Source organism: Anomalospiza imberbis, chromosome 8 (assembly GCF_031753505.1).
Source record: "Anomalospiza imberbis isolate Cuckoo-Finch-1a 21T00152 chromosome 8, ASM3175350v1, whole genome shotgun sequence".
Lineage (NCBI taxonomy): Eukaryota > Metazoa > Chordata > Aves > Passeriformes > Viduidae > Anomalospiza > Anomalospiza imberbis.
Genome location: NC_089688.1, coordinates 34,427,493 through 34,449,992, shown reverse-complemented (window position 1 = coordinate 34,449,992; position 22,500 = coordinate 34,427,493). Strand labels below are relative to the sequence as shown.

The 22,500-nt window shown below is 48.1% G+C and overlaps 1 protein-coding gene across 4 annotated transcripts in view; it reads right to left on the bottom strand.

The window, feature by feature from the left end:
• Nucleotides 1–22,500, bottom strand: part of MGMT (O-6-methylguanine-DNA methyltransferase) — a 137,475-nt gene that overhangs the window by 24,297 nt on the left and 90,678 nt on the right. For 2 of the 4 annotated variants that reach the window (XM_068198349.1, XM_068198347.1), the window contains exon 3: nucleotides 10,190–10,350. In XM_068198349.1, coding sequence (XP_068054450.1) covers nucleotides 10,190–10,350 — 161 coding nt within the window. The remainder of the gene's footprint in view (nucleotides 1–10,189; nucleotides 10,351–22,500) is intronic. The other 2 variants (XM_068198350.1, XM_068198348.1) reach the window with 1 other exon arrangement.

The window sequence follows — 22,500 nt, the reverse complement described above, 5'->3', positions numbered from 1 at the left end:
TGCTTTCCCCACGACAGGACAGACACACTGCTCTCTCCATCCTTAGACTCTTCCAAGGTCACACCAGTGGTGGACACCCTGAAAGGCTCCACCAAAACCCCATCAACATCTGGATTCAGCGCTGCCAAAAAGGAAATTTGCACCTAAGAGGGCCTGAATTGTCCTAAATGGCCCACATCTGTCAGACAATTTACTCTATGAACTTCAATAAAAGTATTTAAGATACACTTAAAACCACACGGGCTTCCACTGGAAATTATGGGAATTTTGGTCTGAATTCAACAAGAACTGGGTCAGGAATTTTGCAGATATTTCTGTCCAGAATGCATTTGTATTGATTTTTTTTTGTTTGTTTAGTTTTGTTTTTAAATACATATAGTTGATAGAAAGCAATGGGCCAACTGGGCTGGAAAAAGAATTAGAGGTATACAAGTAACTGGGCTATTTTGGGTTTTTGCTGTTTCCATTTCTGAAGGTTGGAGAGGATTGATTTCTGTTTGCAGAAAATTGTAGGAAAGTATTGTATTGTAAAAATCCATTAGATGTCTCACAAAACAGTGACTTTCTGCTTATCAAAACTCCTCTCACATGAAATGGTAATAAAAGAAGATGCCAGTCTCTGGAATTTGAATTTTCAGTTGGCAGACAGAAATAGGAAAGCTTGTCAGCTCTCTGCACTTGAATCTGCCATGTCCAGATATGTGAAGTATGAACGTTTCCGAGCAGATTATTTCATATTTAACACTTTCTAAAAGCCTAAATAGAAATGTATTTGCATGTCTGATGAAGCTGCAGGGTGGAGAAAGGGAAAATCAGAAACATTTATCAACCTCTTTTCTTCCCTTAATGAATTGAACCTCTAGTACCAAATTCATGGAATTTCACAAATTGCAGCAAAAATCAGAGGTGAAAATGACATTTTGTATTTGCCTAGGAAAGGGCAAGTCCCCTCAGCAAGTGAACAGAGCAGCTCAAGACTGCAAAATATAAATACAGAATCCCATGAGTTGGGCTGGAAGGGACCTCAAAGCCCATCCAGTCCCACACAGGGACACCTGCCACTGTCCCAGGTGCTCCAGCCCCAGTGTCCAGCCTGGCCTTGGGCACTGCCAGGGATCCAGGGGCAGCCCCAGTTGCTCTGGGAATTCCATCCCAGCCCTCCCCACCCTGCCAGGGAACAATTCCTGCCCAATCTCCCATCTGTCCATGTCTCTAGTTTATATAACCTGGTGGGTTCCCACTTTCCTAGAGAAATTAATGGAATTTTCCATTTTTTACTGGAAACAAGGGGACCATGAAGAGCTGATACTGGAACTCCTGGTCTCCCTGTTGGCTGAGTTTGCTGCTTTTCCTATTAAGGATGGTTATGCTTTAACCATAAATATATATCTACATCTCTATCTCTATCTCTATCTCTATCTCTATCTCTATCTCTATCTCTATCTCTATCTATATCTATATCTATCTATATCTATCTAAATATCTATATCTAATCTATATCTAAATATCTATATCTAATCTATATCTAAATATCTATATCTAATCTATATCTATATCTATATCTCTAAGATAAAGGAAGGAAATCCCAGGGACTGCTCCTTGAAGCAAAATCTCATCCTAAGTCTCAACCTAATGACACCCGAACAAAAAGGTCACCACGGGACTGACTAAATACACTGAACCTGAACATGTGCATGCCTGAAACATGAAAATATGTATTTTAAAAAGTTGCAGTTTATCCACAAACTGGCACCTGAAGCTTCAAACCTTCCAGCTTTACTTGACAATTTCTCAACCAAGTCAACTATTCTTACAATTTTTTTTACTGTAATTTAAAGGAAGGGAAAAGAGATCTGTAATTAATTTTAGTAATGTGAATGTTTTTCTTTTTGAAACAATTTATACATATTTTTACATATTTTACGTATATATAATATTTTGAGTATTTTTATACAAAAATATATATTTTTATATATTGAAAAAGTCTACGGATAAATTGTATATGGGAAAAATTTACTCTCAGGATACCATAATTAGGGTGAGCAGCACAGCCCCTGAAATCCCTTTTAAATGTAAGCATAATGTTGAATTTGTCATTTCATAAGCAGACAAATTAACAGCCCCACAATCTTGTGATTTAAATATTCTGTCCACAAAACAAATAGAAAAAGAATCTGGCCTTTGCTGAGTCACAGTCAGAAAATACAGAAAAAAAAATTACTTTTCTTTCTTAATTTGTTGCAAGCTGGGATTTTGTTATAGTTTAGAAAGTGCAAAAGGAGTAAAAGAGAGGTGCTAGTGCAGCTCCTGGAAGGGTGCAGAGTACTCAGGATGTGTTATGGAAGGGTTTTCTCCATGGGAGCTTTCCAGGGGGGAGACCCCAGAGCCCCAGGGAGGAGGGCGAGTCCAGGGATGGCTCCGACCCCATGGGGGTGACACCCAGAGTGAGGAGGTTCCTCATCCCAGAACTGGCATTTCCCCGTGCTCCCAGCACCCCTGGGCAGTGTAAGAGTCTGGAGGAGCAGGAAATCACAGGGTAATTATTGATTACAGGCCTGGCGACGTCACCCGGCCGGGAGAATGGAGCTGCTCCCAGCTCCTTTGAAGGCTCCCATTATGCATGAGGTGTTTCATCAATATCCCCTCTTGGATGAATAACCTACAGCAAGCACGGGGGATTTCAGCTGCACAGCTCTCCTCCCTGCTCTCCATCCCCAGCTGCTCCTCCTGGATCTTCCTGCACTGCTGGGCTCTGCCTTGGGCTTGGAATGTGCCAGAAGCCTGGAATGGTTTGGGCTGGAAGGGACCTTGAAGTCCATCATGTTCCTGACACCTCCCAGTGTCCCAGGTGCTCCAGCCCCAGTGTCCAGCCTGGCCTTGGGCACTGCCAGGGGTCCAGGGGCAGCCCCAGCTGCTCTGGGCACCCTGTGCCAGGGCTGCCCACCCTGCCAGGGAGGAATTCCTGCCCAAAATCCAACGCAAAGTGACCCTCCCTCAGGTTAAAAGCATCAATGCCCCGAATGCCACTTCCAGACCTCTGAGCCTGACACAGGAATTCACAGCTCAGGCAGGGAACAGGAGGACTGAGCTGGACTGAGGGAAAAGCTCAGCTTTGCACCATGCCTGCGCCCTCAGGACAGGGCCTGGATGGAGGAACTCCACCCTCAGGAATCCAAAGGACTCATCCAGTGAGGACAGCGTGGCAGGCAAGGAGCAGAACCCCAGGCTGCTGCTCATCACAGGGCGAAGGAAAACTCTGCTGTGGCTCCAATTTCCTCTGTCCTGTGCTCTAATGAGCCATCTGGTCTGCAAACACAGAGCACAGCCACCCCACTGCCACCCTGTGCCACCCTGTGCCACCCTGTGCCACCCTGTGCCACCCTGGCAGTGCAAACACACAGCACAGCCACCCTGTGCCACTGCAAACACAGAGCACAGCCACCCTGTGCCACCCCACTGCCACCCTGTGCCACCCTGGCACTGCAAACACACAGCACAGCCACCCTGTGCCACCCTGTGCCACTGCAAACACACAGCACAGCCACCCTGTGCCACCCTGTGCCACCCTATGCCACTGCAAACACACAGCACAGCCACCCTGTGCCACCCTGTGCCACCCTATGCCACTGCAAACACACAGCACAGCCACCCTGTGCCACCCTGTGCCACCCTGTGCCACTGCAAACACACAGCACAGCCACCCTGTGCCACCCTGTGCCACTGCAAACACACAGCACAGCCACCCTGTGCCACCCTGTGCCACTGCAAACACACAGCACAGCCACCCTGTGCCACCCTGTGCCACCCTGGCACTGCAAACACACAACACAGCCACCCTGTGCCACCCTATGCCACTGCAAACACACAGCACAGCCACCCTGTGCCACCCTGTGCCACCCTGTGCCACTGCAAACACACAGCACAGCCACCCTGTGCCACCCTGTGCCACTGCAAACACACAGCACAGCCACCCTGTGCCACCCTGTGCCACCCTGGCACTGCAAACACACAACACAGCCACCCTGTGCCACCCTGTGCCACTGCAAACACACAGCACAGCCACCCTGTGCCACCCTGTGCCACTGCAAACACAGAGCACAGCCACCCTGTGCCACCCCACTGCCACCCTGTGCCACCCTGGCACTGCAAACACACAGCACAGCCACCCTGTGCCACCCTGTGCCACCCTGTGCCACTGCAAACACACAGCACAGCCACCCTGTGCCACCCTGTGCCACCCTATGCCACTGCAAACACACAGCACAGCCACCCTGTGCCACCCTGTGCCACCCTATGCCACTGCAAACACACAGCACAGCCACCCTGTGCCACCCTGTGCCACCCTGTGCCACTGCAAACACACAGCACAGCCACCCTGTGCCACCCTGTGCCACTGCAAACACACAGCACAGCCACCCTGTGCCACCCTGTGCCACCCTGGCACTGCAAACACACAACACAGCCACCCTGTGCCACCCTGTGCCACTGCAAACACACAGCACAGCCACCCTGTGCCACCCTGTGCCACTGCAAACACACAGCACAGCCACCCTGTGCCACCCTGTGCCACTGCAAACACACAGCACAGCCACCCTGTGCCACCCTGTGCCACCCTGTGCCACCCTGTGCCACCCTGTGCCACTGCAAACACACAGCACAGCCACCCTGTGCCACCCTGGCACTGCAAACACACAGCACAGCCACCCTGTGCCACCCTGTGCCACTGCAAACACACAGCACAGCCACCCTGTGCTACTGCAAACACACAGCACAGCCACCCTGTGCCACCCTGTGCCACCCTGTGCCACCCTGTGCCACCCTGTGCCACTGCAAACACACAGCACAGCCACCCTGTGCCACCCTGGCACTGCAAACACACAGCACAGCCACCCTGTGCCACCCTGTGCCACTGCAAACACACAGCACAGCCAGCCTGTGCCACCCTGTGCCACTGCAAACACACAGCACAGCCACCCTGTGCCACCCTGTGCCACCCTGTGCCACTGCAAACACACAGCACAGCCACCCTGTGCCACCCTGTGCCACCCTGTGCCACTGCAAACACACAGCACAGCCACCCTGTGCCACCCTGTGCCACTGCAAACACACAGCACAGCCACCCTGTGCCACCCTGTGCCACTGCAAACACACAGCACAGCCACCCTGTGCCACCCTGTGCCACTGCAAACACACAGCACAGCCACCCTGTGCCACCCTGTGCCACCCTGTGCCACCCTGGCACTGCAAACACACAGCACAGCCACCCTGTGCCACCCTGTGCCACCCTGTGCCACTGCAAACACACAGCACAGCCACCCTGTGCCACCCTGTGCCACTGCAAACACACAGCACAGCCAGCCTGTGCCACCCTGTGCCACTGCAAACACACAGCACAGCCACCCTGTGCCACCCTATGCCACTGCAAACACACAGCACAGCCACCCTGTGCCACCCTGGCACTGCAAACACACAGCACAGCCACCCTGTGCCACCCTGTGCCACCCTGGCACTGCAAACACACAGCACAGCCACCCTGTGCCACCCTGTGCCACCCTGGCACTGCAAACACACAGCACAGCCACCCTGTGCCACCCTGTGCCACTGCAAACACACAGCACAGCCACCCTGTGCCACCCTGTGCCACCCTGTGCCACCCTGTGCCACCTTGTGCCACCCTGGCACTGCAAACACACAGCACAGCCACCCTGTGCCACCCTGTGCCACTGCAAACACACAGCACAGCCACCCTGTGCCACCCAACCACAAAGGGAGGGCAGGAAATTCAGGAGTGGCCGAGTCAGCATCACCTTCCCCAGACCCACAAATCACCCACCCCAGCCCTCAAAATAATAACAGTTCAGTTGTCTTCTTTCTGTAGGAAGGGAGCTAATGAGCAGGATACATTAAGAGCGATTAATCATTTCCCATTAGGAATGAGCAGGGGTTTTTCTGTGATGTCCCACTCAGAGGAGTGGGAAAACCTGACTTCCTCTTTGCTCAGTGAAGTTCCACGCTGAATGCTGGCCATGACACAGGTTGTTAAAATTACTTATTATCATATATAAAAGAGAAAATATATTAATATAAATTATCAATTATTAACATAATGTATTAATTATATTATTATTTACATAGAAAATATATTTATAATAATTATTCCATATTTTCAATTATGTTTAAAAATAAATAGATTGGCTGTATCTAAATTGGAGATCCACTAAAGGAGAACTCCTGGAGGTGCTGGGAAACCCAACTTTTCCCTCTCCACAACTCCCTGACAGGGAGTCAGATGGGGGTCGGGCTCTGCTCCAGGGAACAAGGGACAGGATTTGGGGAAATGGCCTCAAACTGCGCCAGGGAGGTTTAGATTGGAGGCTAGGGAAAATTTCTTCATGGAAAAGCTGCCCAGCCCTGGCACAGTCTCTCCAGGGCGGTGGTGGAGCCACCATCCCTGGTGACATTCCAGAACCACGCGGATGTGGCACTTGGGGACCTGGATGAGTGCTGAGCGTGGTGCTGCTGCTGGGAACGCTTGGGCTGCATGATCTTAAAGGTCTTTTCCAGCCCCAATGGCTCTGTGAGTCCATGATTCTCCTGCCTGCCTCAAGATTCACATTCCTCCTCTGCCCATGCCCAGTTACAAGAGGAAAGGTTGATTTTGTATTTTAAGTGCTTTTACACACATTTACCCCGTTTAACAGTAATTTAGAACATTAAAGGCACTTCAGAAAAATGTAAGATATAGGAGAAGCCACTGAAAGAGCAGATACTGAATTTTATAGAATTTCTTAATGAATATAAAGCAGATCATCTCTACTTTCTGAATCTGCAAATCTCTCTGCTTTTGTTATGTCAGAGTTGATTGTCACGATTTTTGTCTCCACAAGGAACGATGTCTTCAAAGATGGCACAAAAGCAGCTGCAGAAAACTGACCATGAATTCAGAAGTGTTTCATCCCAAAAGCACTTTACACATTCTTTTTGCTAGATGAGGAACCTTTTTAATGTGTTTTTTTTTTTGGCATAAGCAAAACCCTTCCTGTCCCCAGATGAAGTTAGTGCAGAAAAATAAAATAAAATTTGATGTAAGCACTGATTAGGAAGAAATTATTCAACAGTCAGTCCTGATTAGAAAAACACTTGAGTATGGAATTTGAATCCTCTCTCAAAGAGCAATACTGTACATGGTCACATTTACAGGGAAGGGGGGAAAAAGGGCCACAGGTTTTGATGATCATGGAATCACAGAATTCCAGCCTGGTTTGGGTTGGAGGGACCTGAAAGCTCGTCCAATTCCACCCCTGCCATGGGCAGGGACACCTTCCACTGCCCCAGACTGCTCAGGGCCCCACTTGAAAAGCTGCTGCTGAACAGAAATGTCAGAAAATCAGAGTGATGAGAAAAAGCCTTTCTGGCTTTGGATCCTCAGCTCTCACTGATGTTTGTTCTGTGTTTTTAAGTGCCTGGAGAAATGAGCAGGCACTTTCAAATGTAAATGTGTAAAAGCAAATAAATACCAAATTCCTAATTTAGCAAAACTGCAATTCTGATGTGCAGATAAACTGAAGTGCAATCCATCATAATTTGATTTTTACATCATCTTTCTCCTAAATAACTTTTAAAATCAGTTCCTTCCAATTTTTGACACCTATTTCCACATTCCTTCCAACATAAATTTTTTTCAGTTTTATGAAAGTATTAGTAGGAGAAAGTGACAGAAGAACAGAAACGCTCTCGCATCATTGTGATTTGAGCCAATTAATTCCTCATTAGCATGTCCATGATGTAGGAGCCTTCCCCCAGTAAAACACACACACAAACACACCTGGGCCAGGCCAGGAGCAAACAAGGGAGCTAAATTAAAACAAGGTGGATGTGCAGATGCTGGAAGGAGAACACTGCCCAGCGCCCAGCCCGTGCTGTGCTGGTCACACCCAAACCCCCTGAGGACCAGAGTGTCGGAGCCCAGGACATCCCTCTGGCTGCCCTGGCTGTCTCCAGACCCTGGCACCAAGTCAAAAACACCTGTGGCTTTGATTTTAGCCTGTGGAAAAAACTGCCAAATTTGTGTGAGGAATTACAAGCCACAAGGGTTTGAGTGGTGTGGTAGGTGAATTAACACAGGGTGCAAAAGTAGAATTTTGGGGTTTTTAGAATGGGGTTCAGGGGACAAGATGGAGGGATTTGGGCGTGTCCTGACCTTCTTGTTCTTCTTGCCTTCCATGTCTTGCTGTGATGGTGACACTTTTCTACTGGTTTAAGGTAGGGACACACTGTCCAACACAGATCTCAGGTACTGGTGCGGGAGCTGTAAACACGGCACACGTAATTTTGAGTATATAATGTAGGAGCTGCTCGAGGCTCGGGGCAGATGGCCACGGCTGCCTTGCCGAGGGGATCTCGGCAGGTCAGAGAGAGAATGTTTAGATAAGAAGAAATGAACAACCTTGAAAAAGCAATTGGACACATTCCAGTCCTCTTCACTGGCGGCTCGGGCTGGGAGAAAAGGGACTTTTACAATCTTGGGGTCATCAAGACTTCACAGAGACACAGACCCCAAGACCAGGGGGCACCCCCAGTGCCACCCCTCACCAGGGACCCTCAGCTGATGCTCACAGCCACCAGCCACGTCCCAGCCCTGCCACAGCTCCTGGCTGGGTTCTGAGCTTGGATGGCACTGAAGAACTTCCTTCACTCAGAAGTTCAAGGGTGGTGATTGTTTCCCTCAAGAAGCTACCTGTTAACAAACATCCTTATTTTTCCTCTTTTAGAAGCTTTTCAGCGCCTTGCAGTGCTGCCTGCACAGGAGGGTTGTGCCCTAGGCATGGACCAAAGTCTTCTACAAACTCAAACCTCTCAGGGCTGAACCCCAAACCAGCAGCTAAAGATCAGCAGTGCTTACACCAAGGAATTTCACTCAAAAAGCTAAAAGGAATTCAGGAGCCCATTTAGGAAAACTAATGAAAAAGGGGGAAAAAGTTGTATTTATATATTTTTTATAATGTTTTGTCTGTAAGATTTAATGTTTTATAATCTTCTGATGGATAATCTGGGAGGGAGAATTCCCCTGCTGCTGTTTGGAGGTGGCAGGAGCAGCAGCAGCAGTGATATTTTCTAACCAGCTTTGCCCATTCACATCCACCTCAAAGTTTCCACAGCTTCATTCTACCCCAACTAATAAAAAAATTTCTCAGTACATCCCTGGAATTTGGCTGTGAAAGATCTGGCACTGGGGAATGTGCACAACATGGGAGAGTAAGTGCAGAAGATGCTGTTGGAAACAAAGCTGCTGTGCAAAGCTCAGAGATCCTGAGATTCCCCTACTCACCCAGAAATTATGGCATTTGGGGCAGGCAAGAAGGCACTGCAAACATCAGACTTATGAGATTATTATTATTATTATTAAAGATATTGGGACCCGTTTCATTTCAAATGATCAGTTTCTGTTATGAGGCCTTCAGGAACACAGCTCATAAATGGGGAATGGTGGGGAGGAACTTTTCTCCGGTGCTGCTTTTATCTAAATTCATAAATAGAACAACTTTGTGGTAACAATGCTCTTTGTTTAAAAATATTATCTATGACAACTTTGAGGAATAAAACCACAGCAACCTCACACAACCTATCCCTGACTGCTTCCCTGGCACTTTTCTCCTGACAGGGACACAGAACCACAGAATCAGGGCATCACTGAGGTTGCAAAATCCCTCTGAGCCCACCAATTCCAACAGCTCCCCAGCACTGCCCAGGCCACCCATGTCCCCAGGTGCCACATGCAAAGGCTTTTAAATGCCCCCAGGGATGGGGACTCCACCAGCGCCCAGGGCAGCTGTGCCAGGGCTGGGCAGCCCTTCCCAGGCAGAAATTCTCCCAAATCTCCAACCAAAACCTCTGCTGATGCTATGTGAGGCCATTTCCACTCTTCCTGGGACCAGAGCCAGAGCCCCCCTGGCTGCCCCCTCCTGTCAGGGAGCTGTAGAGAGGTGATGTCAAAGCCTCAACCCCTGCCTCTTGGTGGCCAAATGCTACTTTAGGTAGCCACAGCTCACGGAGCAGCTCACACCCCTTCAGGTGTGTTCGCACCCCGACCTTTCAGTGCTGGCAGCTGAGCCACATTGTTTCACAGAGCAAGGACGAGGGAGACGGGAGCCAGTGGCTGATGGCAGAGGGCAGGGAGGGTGGCACTGACCTCTCTGGAGCAGGGGGTGGTGGAAGGCTGGCACGGGCAGGGTCTCTGTGGTCGCTGGCTCACAGAAGTAGGCTCGGAGCCAGGCCGTGCACTGCTGCAGGGGCTCCGGCATCTCCTCGGCCCCCTCGCACACCTCGCAAGCCACCGAGGGCTCTGCCCTGCTGAGACACAGAGAAATGCAAGGTTACAGTGGTACAAGTGACAAAAGCAGGCTGGACAGGGCTCTGAACAACCTGGTCCCTTGAGTGGAACAACACGGGCTTGAAGGTCCCTTCCAAGCAAAACAGCTCTGTGATGCTGTGATAAAACCGAGCATTCACACTCTGTATCGGCAAAATAAAAACTCCTAAACATTTAACCCGGAGTCAGACATTTATTCTTCCCAGAGAAAAGGGAAGGGATTCCTCACAGCAGTAACAAAAACTCACCCTCATCACCTCCCCAAATGCAAAGACGACACAGTGCTATAAACACCTGTAAGAAAACCCATGGAAGACGGGCACGAGGGAACAGCCATGTGGGAAATGTCAGGGAGCAAGAACACAGCCCAAGCCCAGGGTGGATGACACATCCTTGTGCTTCCAGGAGGGACAGAGGTGAGGCTCCTCCTCCGTGTCCCCTGGGGGTGCAGTCCCTTGTCCCCAGGCCATCCCTGGGGAGGGAGGGAAGGAAGCAGCTCCCCGCTTCCTCCAGCGCCGTGGCAGGTCTCTGCTTCCCTCCCCTGATTGAATTGGAAGGAAGCAATTGAGAATTCATTTGATTTTCAATGGCAGCTCGTGCTTGCAGGGGCTGAGGAGCAAAGTGAGCGGACAGAAAGCACCTGTCAATAAAAATGTGCTTTTTCCCTTGCTCCTTTTTTTCTTTTCCTCTGGAAGAGCAAGGTGTGGATGAGAGTGGTGAAAAAGGAAACCCTGGATTTGCACATGTCCAGCTGTGTTTTCCAAGCTGGATGTTTCCAGGGGTGCAGAGCAGTGCTGGGAAGGGGGTGGTGGTGCTCTCCTGGTGTTTCCCAAGGCTGGGGTGTGGTGGGGGGATCTCTCAGAACTGCAGAGACCTGTGTGAGGACAGCAGTAAACACACAGCCCATTAGCACTGCATCCAAGGGAAGTGATGGAGACCACATCAAGGGTGATGGCCAGAACAGTGGCATCACCAGCAATCTTCTCGTATCCAGAACCCTCACCACCACTGAGGGGCCATCCAAAGGTTTCCTGATTCTTGCAGCTTTTTCTCCCAGCTGGAAACAAAGCCAGAGCCAGAAGTTCCTCAGTGCTAGACCTCAACAGCAGAGTCTTCTGCTGAGAGGCTGGATGTGCCCCAAAGCAAGAAAAGGAAGAGAAAACTGTGCCAACATCAAAATACATGTGAACCTGAGACAAGGGAAGAGAAAACCAGAGTGATTGTGCCAGCCAGGTACGGGGACAGAGCAGACCATCCCCAGCTCCTGAGCGTGCTGCGAGGAGGGGAAAGGATTTCGTGAGACTCCTCCGAGCAAAAAGCCAACGAACCAAGAGGTGTTGCAGGAACTGCATCAAAGAGGCCAGCTCTGCTTTCACCACGAGGCAGCTGGGCAGAGAGACCCAAGACCTGCAGAGCCTGAGCCAGCCCAGAGGAGCCCTGGATGGGACCGGGGATGTGCCTGGGGCCGGGGCACATCACAGCAGAGCAGCCCTCGCCAGCCTGGTGCCTGATCCTGCCATTCCCCCAGCCCCGACTCAGCTCCTGCTTAATTGTGAACCACTGAAGGTTCCAATTACTGCTGGGGAAGTGGAGAGACGCGGAGAAGGACAATTAAAGCACTCCAGCAGCTGCCCAGGAGTCCACGGCTTGGAGCAGGGGCAAAACCAATCTGTAGAATCAGCTTTGGATCCAGTTTGGTAGGAGTTAAGTGCAATTTTATTTCTCTCTCCATTTATTTATCAAATTGATGCTTTTGACTTTCCTTTATGCATGTGAAGCAGGATCAAGTTTTTTAAAGCTGGTGTCTACTTTATGCTCTTTTCTTGATTAATAATATCTTTGCTTAAAGAAAAACTATGAGAATCCATGCACAAACTTTTGTGCACAAATCCCCATGACATGGACTTCAAACCAAGCTCCCAACACCACGGATAATCCCTTATTTCATACAGGTACAACACAGCGGAACATGGCTCTGTTACTATGAATTGTTAGAGCTACAACAAAATAATAATGAGAGAATATAATAACAACAACTCCTCTGAAACCTGGGAGAGAAGTGGGGAGACTTTTCTGCTCCATTTATCCAGAAGAGCACGAAGAGTGCTCAAAGCTATGGTCTCCTTATGTTTTTCACATCATCCTGTTTCCCGTTCTTGGGAGTCTGGAAGTCATTTGGGCTGAAAACACCAATAAAATAGAAAAACTCCGTCTCCTCATGGCTCTGGGAGCAGCAGCTCTGGGCTCTGCCTCCAGCTGCTGACAGGGACCAGCCCAAGGGCACCCAGCCACCATCAGTCACCCCCAAAACAAGTGGGGAGCAGCCAGGGAGACTCTGGGAGCACCTCCCAGTGCCTGAGGGGGCTCCAGGAGAGCTGCAGAGGGACTGGGGACAAGGGATGAGGGACAGGACCCAGGGAATGGCTCCCACTGCCAGAGGGCAGGGCTGGATGGGATATTGGGAATTAGGAGTTGTTCCCTGGCAGGGTGAGCAGCCCTGGCACAGGGTGCCCAGAGCAGCTGGGGCTGCCCCTGGATCCCTGGCAGTGCCCAAGGCCAGGCTGGACACTGGGGCTGGGAGCACCTGGGACAGTGGGAGGTGTCCCTGCCATGGCAGGGTGGCACTGGGTGGGATTTAAGGTTCCATTCCGGGCCAAACCATCACACACACATTCCTCACTTCTCCAGGTGCTCCCTGGCAGGAGCGTTTGGATAGAATTTAATTTTCTTTTTAATTGCTGCTTTTAATCACAGCGCCCTGCCACTGCTGAACATCTCCAGATGTTTTTGGTGGGGCCATTCCCCCAGCAATTCAACACCAGAGGCTTTCCCAACACCTGCCACCTCCACGGCCACCCCCACCTTGGCCAGGAAAGGGAATGCTTTGCAAGGCAGAAATGAATTTGCTCTCCAGGAATGCTCTTTTCCTGCAGGACACACACTCCACGTGCCAACACACACACCCAGAGCTTCAAACTGGCAGGGAGCTGAAAAAAAAAGGAAAACCTTCACATTAATTTTGCTTGGCTAGAGATGGCAACAGCTATTCCTGGGAATTTGACAGCTTTAATAGAGGAAAAGAAGGCACATAACTCATGCCTGGGTGTCTTCTGCTGGCCCTCCTCCCCTCCCTGCCCTCCCCTCCTCCCCTTTCCCTCTCCAAACTTGCATAGCAGAACTTCCACAAACTACCTCGGCATTAAATATCCCACTGAAAACACCAGCTGCCTTTTAAAGGATTTTCTCAGGCTTCAAAGCCTTAAGGACCTTTCAAAGAGCAGAGTCCAAGTGGTCTCAAAACCTTGGTAAGAAGAGCAGAGGAGTTACATCATGGGAAATTCCCCCCCTGGAAGGAAATCCCTCTGCTCAGTGTCGGGTTTCTTGGAAGGTTTCTCAACTGCAGGCACGGATCTTTGGGCACCTCTGAGTCAAGATGGACAGGAACAAGCTGAAATTTATGGAAAAATACACACCTGAGAGTCACACGAACTACCTGGGCCTAAACTTTGGGAATGAAAAAGAAAGAAAGGGCCTTTCTTAATGTCCTGCCCTGGGTGACCCCCAAGGAAAGGGTGGCAGAGGGTGGTGGCCAAAGTGGCCATTCACTGTTTTCCCTGTGGAAAGTTTAAGTCTTAAACTTGTGATCAACAAGAAGAAATTTTACTTTTACACAGGAAGGCAACACAAGTGTGTTCATTGAAAAATAAAAAAACCCAAACCCTAAATAAAATGTGTAAGAAATCTGACTGCTTTGTTAAATCTGACTCCTTTGTTTTCGTCCTGGAGAATTCTTTATTTTTTCCTTAAAAAGTACCAATGCCTTTTATTATTGTTTTTTTTTTTCAGCGGGGCTGGAATCATGAGGAACATTTATTTAACCCACATTAATATTATTTAAATCACTTCCACTTTCATCAGAGTGCGTCACTGCACTTGTTTTCATTCCTGAATTATGCTTGGTGCTGCTTGTCATCTCAAAAAAATTGAAGTGGAGAGTTTTGTATTTTTACCAGGTCAATAACCAATTGTTACTGTTGGGGTTTAGTGTGCATTTTATATTTTCTCTTTTCTTTTCTTTTTTCTTTTCTTTTCTTTTCTTTTCTTTTCTTTTCTTTTCTTTTCTTTTCTTTTCTTTTCTTTTCTTTCCTTTTCCTTTTCCTTTTCCTTTTCCTTTTCCTTTTCCTTTTCCTTTTCCTTTTCTTTTTTCTTTTCCTTTTCTTTTTTTTCATTTTTATTTTATTTTATTTTATTTTATTTTATTTTATTTTATTTTATTTTATTTTTTGACCCAGAAGTTTTTCATTTGCAGTAATGTGGTGCCCTCTAATATGTCAGCAGTGTCACATGTCTGTCACACGTCTGCCTTAACTTTCTGAGGATATTTGGGGTAAATGGATATTCAACTGCACATGACCAACGTGGCTTTACAGTGAGATGCTTCATTAAAAATCACAAACTGCTCAATCAGAAACAAAAGCTCGTTTTAAGCTACCTAAAGACATCTAGAAAGAAATGTATCTTTTTCTTCCAGCTGGATGTGTCTCACAAAGAGCCTTTGCTCAGGCCAGGCACCCACTGCTGCTGCTGCACATCTCCTGCCCATGGTGGTGAGGTCCAAGAGAGCCCCAGACCAATCCCAACGTGGGAATGCAGCCCAGGATTAGGGTTTTCACATCCCACAGCTATCCCACACCATTCCCCCTGCAATCCTACCCCCTCCTTTCCATTCCAGCCCTTTCCAGAGCCTGCCCAAGCCCGGGGAGCGGCGTCCCTGCACCCACACCGCTGAGAGGTGTCTTCCCAAAGCTCCATCCCAGCCCTGCTTCTCCTGTGCCTCCTCACGTCTGATGGGATGAAAGGAAGGAAAGGCTGGCTCTAGCAGAGGGGGAGGAAAGCAGCAGCAGCACCTGTTTCAGTTTAACAGGCTCCTTCCAAAGCCACTGCCAAGAACTGCAAGTTTCTAAGGCGCTTCCAAAATAAACATGTAAGCAGCGGATTGGCTTCGGGATCATCCCAAACAGCTCAACCATGATGGAAACCAGAGACATGCTGGGGGAAGCCATGTCCTGAAGTGGCAGGATGCTCATTATTTATTTCTGAGCTGCTTTTTGCCTCAGTCCTTCAGAAACGTAAGGGAAACAAGGTGGACCTTGAGCAGTGCTGAAAGGAAGGGGACGTAGCACAAATCTGCTGGCACATTCCCTGGGGGAAAGCCAGGAGCTGGCAGCTTCCTTAGCACAAATAAATACCAGGAGAATGTCACAGCAGCTCCCATAACATATGTATAAAATAGATGTCTATTTATAAAATATTTGTGTATTTGAAATATAATTGGTTGATTGAATGTAACATCCAAAATCCCACTTCCACTGCCTGTAGCCACACATGCCTGAGTGTTTTATCCCTGGAAAATCACTTCACCTCCCAGTGCTTTGCCCAAGGAGAGGTTTAGAAACTGAGCCAGTGAAGAGTCCCCTTTACTTCAATTTAAATTTTTTTTTTTTTTTTTTTTTTTTTTTTTTTTTTTTTTTAAGATAGAAATGAAAAAAGCTCCTCAAATCAAAGAAGATTGCAACTCCTCCTAGCCTGGAGTCAATGAAGTGCCATTGATACATGTGGACAGACTCAGATTACATTATTAATTCTAAATTTTTGATTTTTAGGTAAAGTTTCATAATTTAAAATTTTGTCCTTTTGTAATTTTACCTTTTTTTTTTTTGTGGGTTTTTTTTTGTGATTTTCTTCCCCAGTGGTGGGAAGAGCTTGGTGACTGTCAGTGCAGAGCTCCATGACTGTCATTAGCATAGATAATTCTTAATATTTATATACTTAAAAATATATATTTTTGTAAAATAGTTAATAACAGAGCTCCTAAACCAGAGTAAATTTTTACATTTGCAGGAGAAGTCACTGTTGATCCTCTAGGACCTGAATGCTAACTCTTGCCATGAAATACATATGCGGGGCCAGAATAATTTCAAAATTATTGTTTTTTAAGTGGCAATTTTTGTTTTATCAGCATAATACAGAAGACAAGTTGTCACATAACTCTCACACACCTGACCTCGTAACAGAAAAAAGTTGCACTATCTGAAAACTGAAGGCTGTCCTTTTCCTACAATTACATAGATCTGTGCTTATCTTACCAAACTAATTTTCTCTTAGAGAAATAGCTGCTGTGTTGCCTTTCAAAAGGAAGGATCAGTGATGATTGGCACACAAAAATTAACATGAAAATGGGACTTATTATTTGGCAGCATTATTGGTTCCACAACAACACAGAGTGAGTCAATGTTTTTACTGGAGCCTTCATTGTGAAATTAACTAAAAAATGTATTTTATCCACACCTAAATGTCATTTAAGCAGCCTTTCTTTGATAGATGAAGGCTAAAGCCACCCCAAAACTGCAGCTGAATTTTCTGGTCTCTAATGACTCCAAACCGATTACGGGATGCAGAGCAATCTCGTTAAATTTTATTCCAAAGCTTACTACACTGGTGTTTTCTCTTATTTTTCTATCAATGAAGCCCAGGAGGTTTAAGGACAATTCATTATGTATGAGACCCAACTTACAGTGCTTGACTGTTGATTAATAGCAAAGTTTGCTGGGTGTACATTTGCAGCATTAGATGCATACAATATGCTAACTTATTCTTCCACCCAAGCTAATTATTTACCAAAATGACTACTTGAGACTACAATTTATTAAATGCATGCATCCAGTCTCGATTTGGCCCCAAAAGGCAGCCCGGAATGAAGATCTTTTACTTGATGTGACAACTTCTGGAAACAGTGTTATTAATATTGCAAATGTGGCAAATAAAGAGTTCAAATAGCCGGGTGGCTCTGCTGCATTTCTTCCCCACAACTGAATCAACGAACAAAGCGCCTTTTTAGGTTTAAAATTCATGGCCAAGCACATCCTGACATAGTTTAATTTAGCTGCTTATAAATGAAGTGGCTCTATGATGGGATGGAGAGATTAAAAAAGGGATGAGAGCTGCAATAAACAGCAATAACCCCCAATTCCCGTCGAACAGCCCCGACACTGCTCCTTTTAAGACCTATTAAGAAAAAATTGATGCATTTAGGGAAGAACACAAGAAACTGGAGCTGAGTCAGACTTAGTCCTTGTCATACAACCTGTGCCATGTTTTCCTTATTCTGTTTTTATCTCTTCTGGAGGATGCAAATTCTTACAGATCTAACTGGTGAGAAATTCTGCATCCTCTCTTTAACCCTGGGAAAGAAGCACCTGCACAGAGATTTGGGCATCATATACCTGATATAAATTCCAAATAAATAATATAACAAATAAATAGATAATTAATTACATAATACATTAATAGATTAAATTATTGATACAATAAGTAATAAATAAACACACCTCTTGAGTAAATACAAAGATATTCAAATAGTGTAATTTTTTTCCCAACTTTTGCAATTAATGACATTAAATTGGGGGCCAAACTGGTCTTGCCCAAGCCCATGATCCCTGCAAAGCTGCTCCCTGCTTATTCCCTGCTCCTGGTGTGCACCAGCAAACAGTTCAAAGGATGGAGTGAGTCTCCTGTCTCCACATGCCAAGATAAGGAAAATCAATGTCAATGCCCAAAAGACTCAAGTGATAGCACTGAAGGTCATTAAATGCTACTCACTGCCCTGGACCATTAAAGTTTTGATTGGAATCCTATACAGGGAGACACAGATTTCAAACAAGATCCTGCCCTGGGATGTGGCACTGCGAGACCACGGCGGTGACTTCCCGAGGAACACCTGAAACACATCCAAGGAAAACAATGCTCTGTGTGTGTGGGCTTGGCTCCTTTTCCCTGAGCATTTCTTGTGTTTTCACAGCAGTGAATCCCATTAGCAACAAAGATCTCTGTTAAAGCAACAGCCAGGTGGAAGGACAACCACCAAGTTCTGGTTCTTCAACCACCTCAATCTTCTCCTGTGCCTCCCAGTGCCCTTTGTTGTCTGCTCCATGCCACCCTCCTTCCCTCAATCCCTGACTGCTTTGTGTTGGAAGGGACATTGAACATGATCTTGTTCCACCCTTGCCATGGGCAGGGACACCTGGCCTTGGGCACTTCCAGGGATCCAAGGGCAGCCACAGCTTCTCTGTGCCATGGCCTCACCATCCTCACAGGAAGAATTTCTCCCCAGTATTCCATCTTCCCTTTGGCAGTTTGAAGCCATTCCCCTTTTTCCGTCACTCCTGTCCACAGTCCTCTCCTTAGGCCACCTTTAAAGTTCTGCCCTTTTCCTCTGCTGGCCACCACCACCCTGCTGACCTCACGTGGTCTGGACCATCTCTGGACCCCTCAGTCTGACCTTACTGCTCTGCTGAAGATTTCCTGCTTCACCTCCACGCTGGTCACCCATTCCAGTACTGCTTTCTTCCTGTTTCCCACCCACAGCCTTTCCAGACTAATTCCTGGTCTCTCCAGATTTCATCCTGCACGTTTCTACCCCATCTGTGTTAGCAGGAGTCATCCAGGCCAAGACAACCACAGTCAGCTCTGGTGCTCATCAGCACCGGCAGTTCTATCAGCTCAGAGACTTCCCCAGAGAGACCCACTCCCCTCCATCAATGAAACCCTTCAAACACCAACAGCTGGGCCCTACTGAGACAGCACAAATACTCCTAATATCAGAGTGACCTCTTCACAAATACTTCCCTTTCAAATCAGTAGGGTTTGGCAGCAGAACGACCGGAGAATTTGCCGAAAAGTTAAAAAAAGCCCATTTTCTGTGCATCTTCTGTGTTGGGAAGGACCACCCTGTTCTAGATTGAGAACGGGGGTGATTGAGCACACCCTGAACCAGCAACAAGCGAGCAGATGCTTCACATTAAATGTTTTAAAGCAGGAAGCAGAACTGGAGCCAAGTTCCAAGCAGCAGCACACTCTGCCCGAGATGTTCGGCAACATTAAGCATAGGTGATATCATCAGCTCCAGCTTTAATTAGGTTAGAAGAAAGTCAGTTAATTTTAGCACTTACAAGAAATTGTTACAAAACATTTTTTCTTATATAAAAGAAGTCTCCCATCAGACCTGGGAGGTTGGTTTTATCACAGGCAATTAACTGTGTTAGGGCTGGCTGCAGGGGACCCTTAAACCGCACACGGCATTCCCAGTGCTGCGCCGCTGTCCCCGCTGCTTTTGGGATTCACCACCACCCCAGCCCTCTGCAACGCTGGTTTGGGGATTCACCACCACCCCACCCCTCTGCAGTGCTGGTTTTAGGGATTCACCACCACCCCAGCCCTCTGCAGTGCTGGTTTTAGGGATTCACCACCACCCCAGCCCTCTGCAACACTGGTTTGGGGATTCACCACCACCCCAGCCCTCTGCAGTGCTGGTTTTAGGGATTCACCACCACCCCAGCCCTCTGCAGGGCTGGTTTGGGGATTCACCACCACCCCAGCCCTCTGCAACACTGGTTTGGGGATTCACCACCACCCCAGCCCTCTGCAATGCTAGTTTGGGGATTCACCACCACCCCAGCCCTCTGCAGTGCTGGTTTTAGGGATTCACCACCACCCCAGCCCCCTGCAAGGCTGGTTTTAGGGATTCACCACCACCCCAGCCCTCTGCAGGGCTGGTTTGGGGATTCACCACCACCCCAGCCCTCTGCAACACTGGTTTGGGGATTCACCACCACCCCAGCCCTCTGCAGTGCTGGTTTTAGGGATTCACCACCACCCCAGCCCTCTGCAGTGCTGCTTTTGGGATTCACCACCACCCCAGCCCTCTGCAGTGCTGGTTTTAGGGATTCACCACCACCCCAGCCCTCTGCAGTGCTGGTTTTAGGGATTCACCACCACCCCAGACCTCTGCAATGCTAGTTTGGGGATTCACCACCACCCCAGCCCTCTGCAGTGCTGGTTTTAGGGATTCACCACCACCCCAGCCCTCTGCAGTGCTGGTTTTAGGGATTCACCACCACTCCCAGCCCTCTGCAACGCTGGTTTTAGGGATTCACCACCACCCCAGCCCTCTGCAATGCTAGTTTGGGGATTCACCACCACCCCCAGCCCTCTGCAATGGCCACAAATTCACCAGCCCTACTCAGCACCCTGCCTTGCAGTGATAACCCATCTGCTAACTGGTATCTGAAGTCAAATTTACATTTTTTGCTACATATCTCAGACAGATATAATCCCAATTATGCATGGATTTAAAAAAAAATCCACCAAACCTAAGGGAGTTAAAATACACATTACAGCCCTTACACTGCAAGACCCAGGTCTCTGATCTGGTGCACGGGGACACTGAAGGACAAAAACTTAAGGCTGAATTATTGGAACTGGGCCCTGACTTTGGATGTCCACCTTGACGTGCGTCAGTGCATGAATTCCAGATGACAGTGAGCACCAAGAATTATAATCAACAGCACCTGCAGATCCTCCAGCCTATTAAAATGAATTAAGATACAGATAAATCAGGAACCTCTTAAGAATTCAACTTGCCAGGACGTTTTTCAAAGCGAGTTCCCAGTGTGGGTGTAAAGTCTGTGACCCCTGAGCATCTCCTGCTGAAGTGAGTCCAGAGGCCACAAAGATGCTCCAGGACTGGAGGCCTCTGCTCTGGAGCCAGGCTGGGAGAGCTGGGAGTGTTCACCTGGAGAACAGAAGACTCTGGGGACACCTTAGATCATCTCAGAAAAACTAATGAATCCCAGTTAAAACAGCACAGTTAATAGAGATCTCCAAAGTCTTTCTGCAGGGCTTTGAGGTTGCTGCCACACACATCAGCAGGATCTCCCCCCCAGAATGGCATCACCAGTCAAGAACTGGCTGTACCTCTTACCAATTTGGCCTCAACCACAAAAATACAACAGTGGGGAGAACAAAGAATAAAGAGTGTTTTCCCTCATTTCCTCTACAATGCCTCAGTCACCTCTGGGCAGGCTCTGGCAGGATGGACCCTTCTGCAGGCACCAAGGGAGCCCTCCCCTGCCACAGGCCATCCCTGCATCCTCTGCACCCAGGAGGAAAAGCTTTTTCTCTCAGGTAAACAAGCAGGACCCAACACTGGATTGGAAAGCCAGCAGGGCACATCAATAAAACCAATAAAAATACTGTTTCAAAAAGTGCTGTTATAATTAACTGAAATAAGAGTCTATAAACTGCCACCTCAGAAGGAGCTTGTTAAAGGCTGAGCATAGGAACTGTAATTTAAACACACTCTGCCCTTGAGGGACCAGTCTGGCCATAGCATGGCTCTTGCTTCTCCCATCTTCCCACCTTGGGATCCCGGGGGATGCCTCGTCGCTGGATCCAGGAGTTTTGGAACTTCTCCGTGCAGAGGTGCTGCCCTGGGGTGGAGAGTTGCTGTGACCTTCAAATCACATCTGAACCTCCTTGCAGAGGACAAAGTGGGATCCAGGGATTGACAGCCCTGGCACGGCCACACCAGAATTCTGGAATGGTTTGGGTGGGAAGGGATGCTAAAGCTCATCTCATTCCCACCCCAGCCACGGCAGGGACACCTTCCCCTGTCCCAGGTGCTCCCAGCCCCAAAGCCCAGCCTGGCCTTGGGCACTGCCAGGGATCCAGGGACAGCCCCAGCTGCTCTGGGCACCCTGTGCCAGGGCCTACCCACCCTTCCAGCCAGGAATTCCTTCCTCACATCTCGTCAAAATCCACCCTCCTTCAGCTCCAAGCCATTCCCATTTGTGCCAACCCTCTTGTCCTATCTCATTCTTACTCCAGAATGCCCTGTGATGGGAGAGCTGGGGACAGACCGCCCTGCTAAGATGACACAGACAAAACTACTTTACATAACTCCATCTGGAATGGGGCAGGAGTATTTTCCCAGCCTGCTTTCCCTCCTCTCTCTGAAGCAGAGTGCCTGGAGACCGCTGTCCTCCGAGCTTTAGGTGCATCTGCATTACAGCCCCATTAGCTTGTGTACTACACTCATTAATAAATAAGCTCCCCACTTAAGTGCCTTTCTTGTAAATTGGTTTGTTCTGTTCCATATAAATAATATAAATTTCTCTTATCAAATGCGGTGGATTTTTTTCTTTACCTATGTAGAGACACTCCAGCAATTTAACCTAAGAAGGAGTTCATGTAATGCTCTTCCTCAGTGTCCCTTGTCACCAGCCTGTATTTAC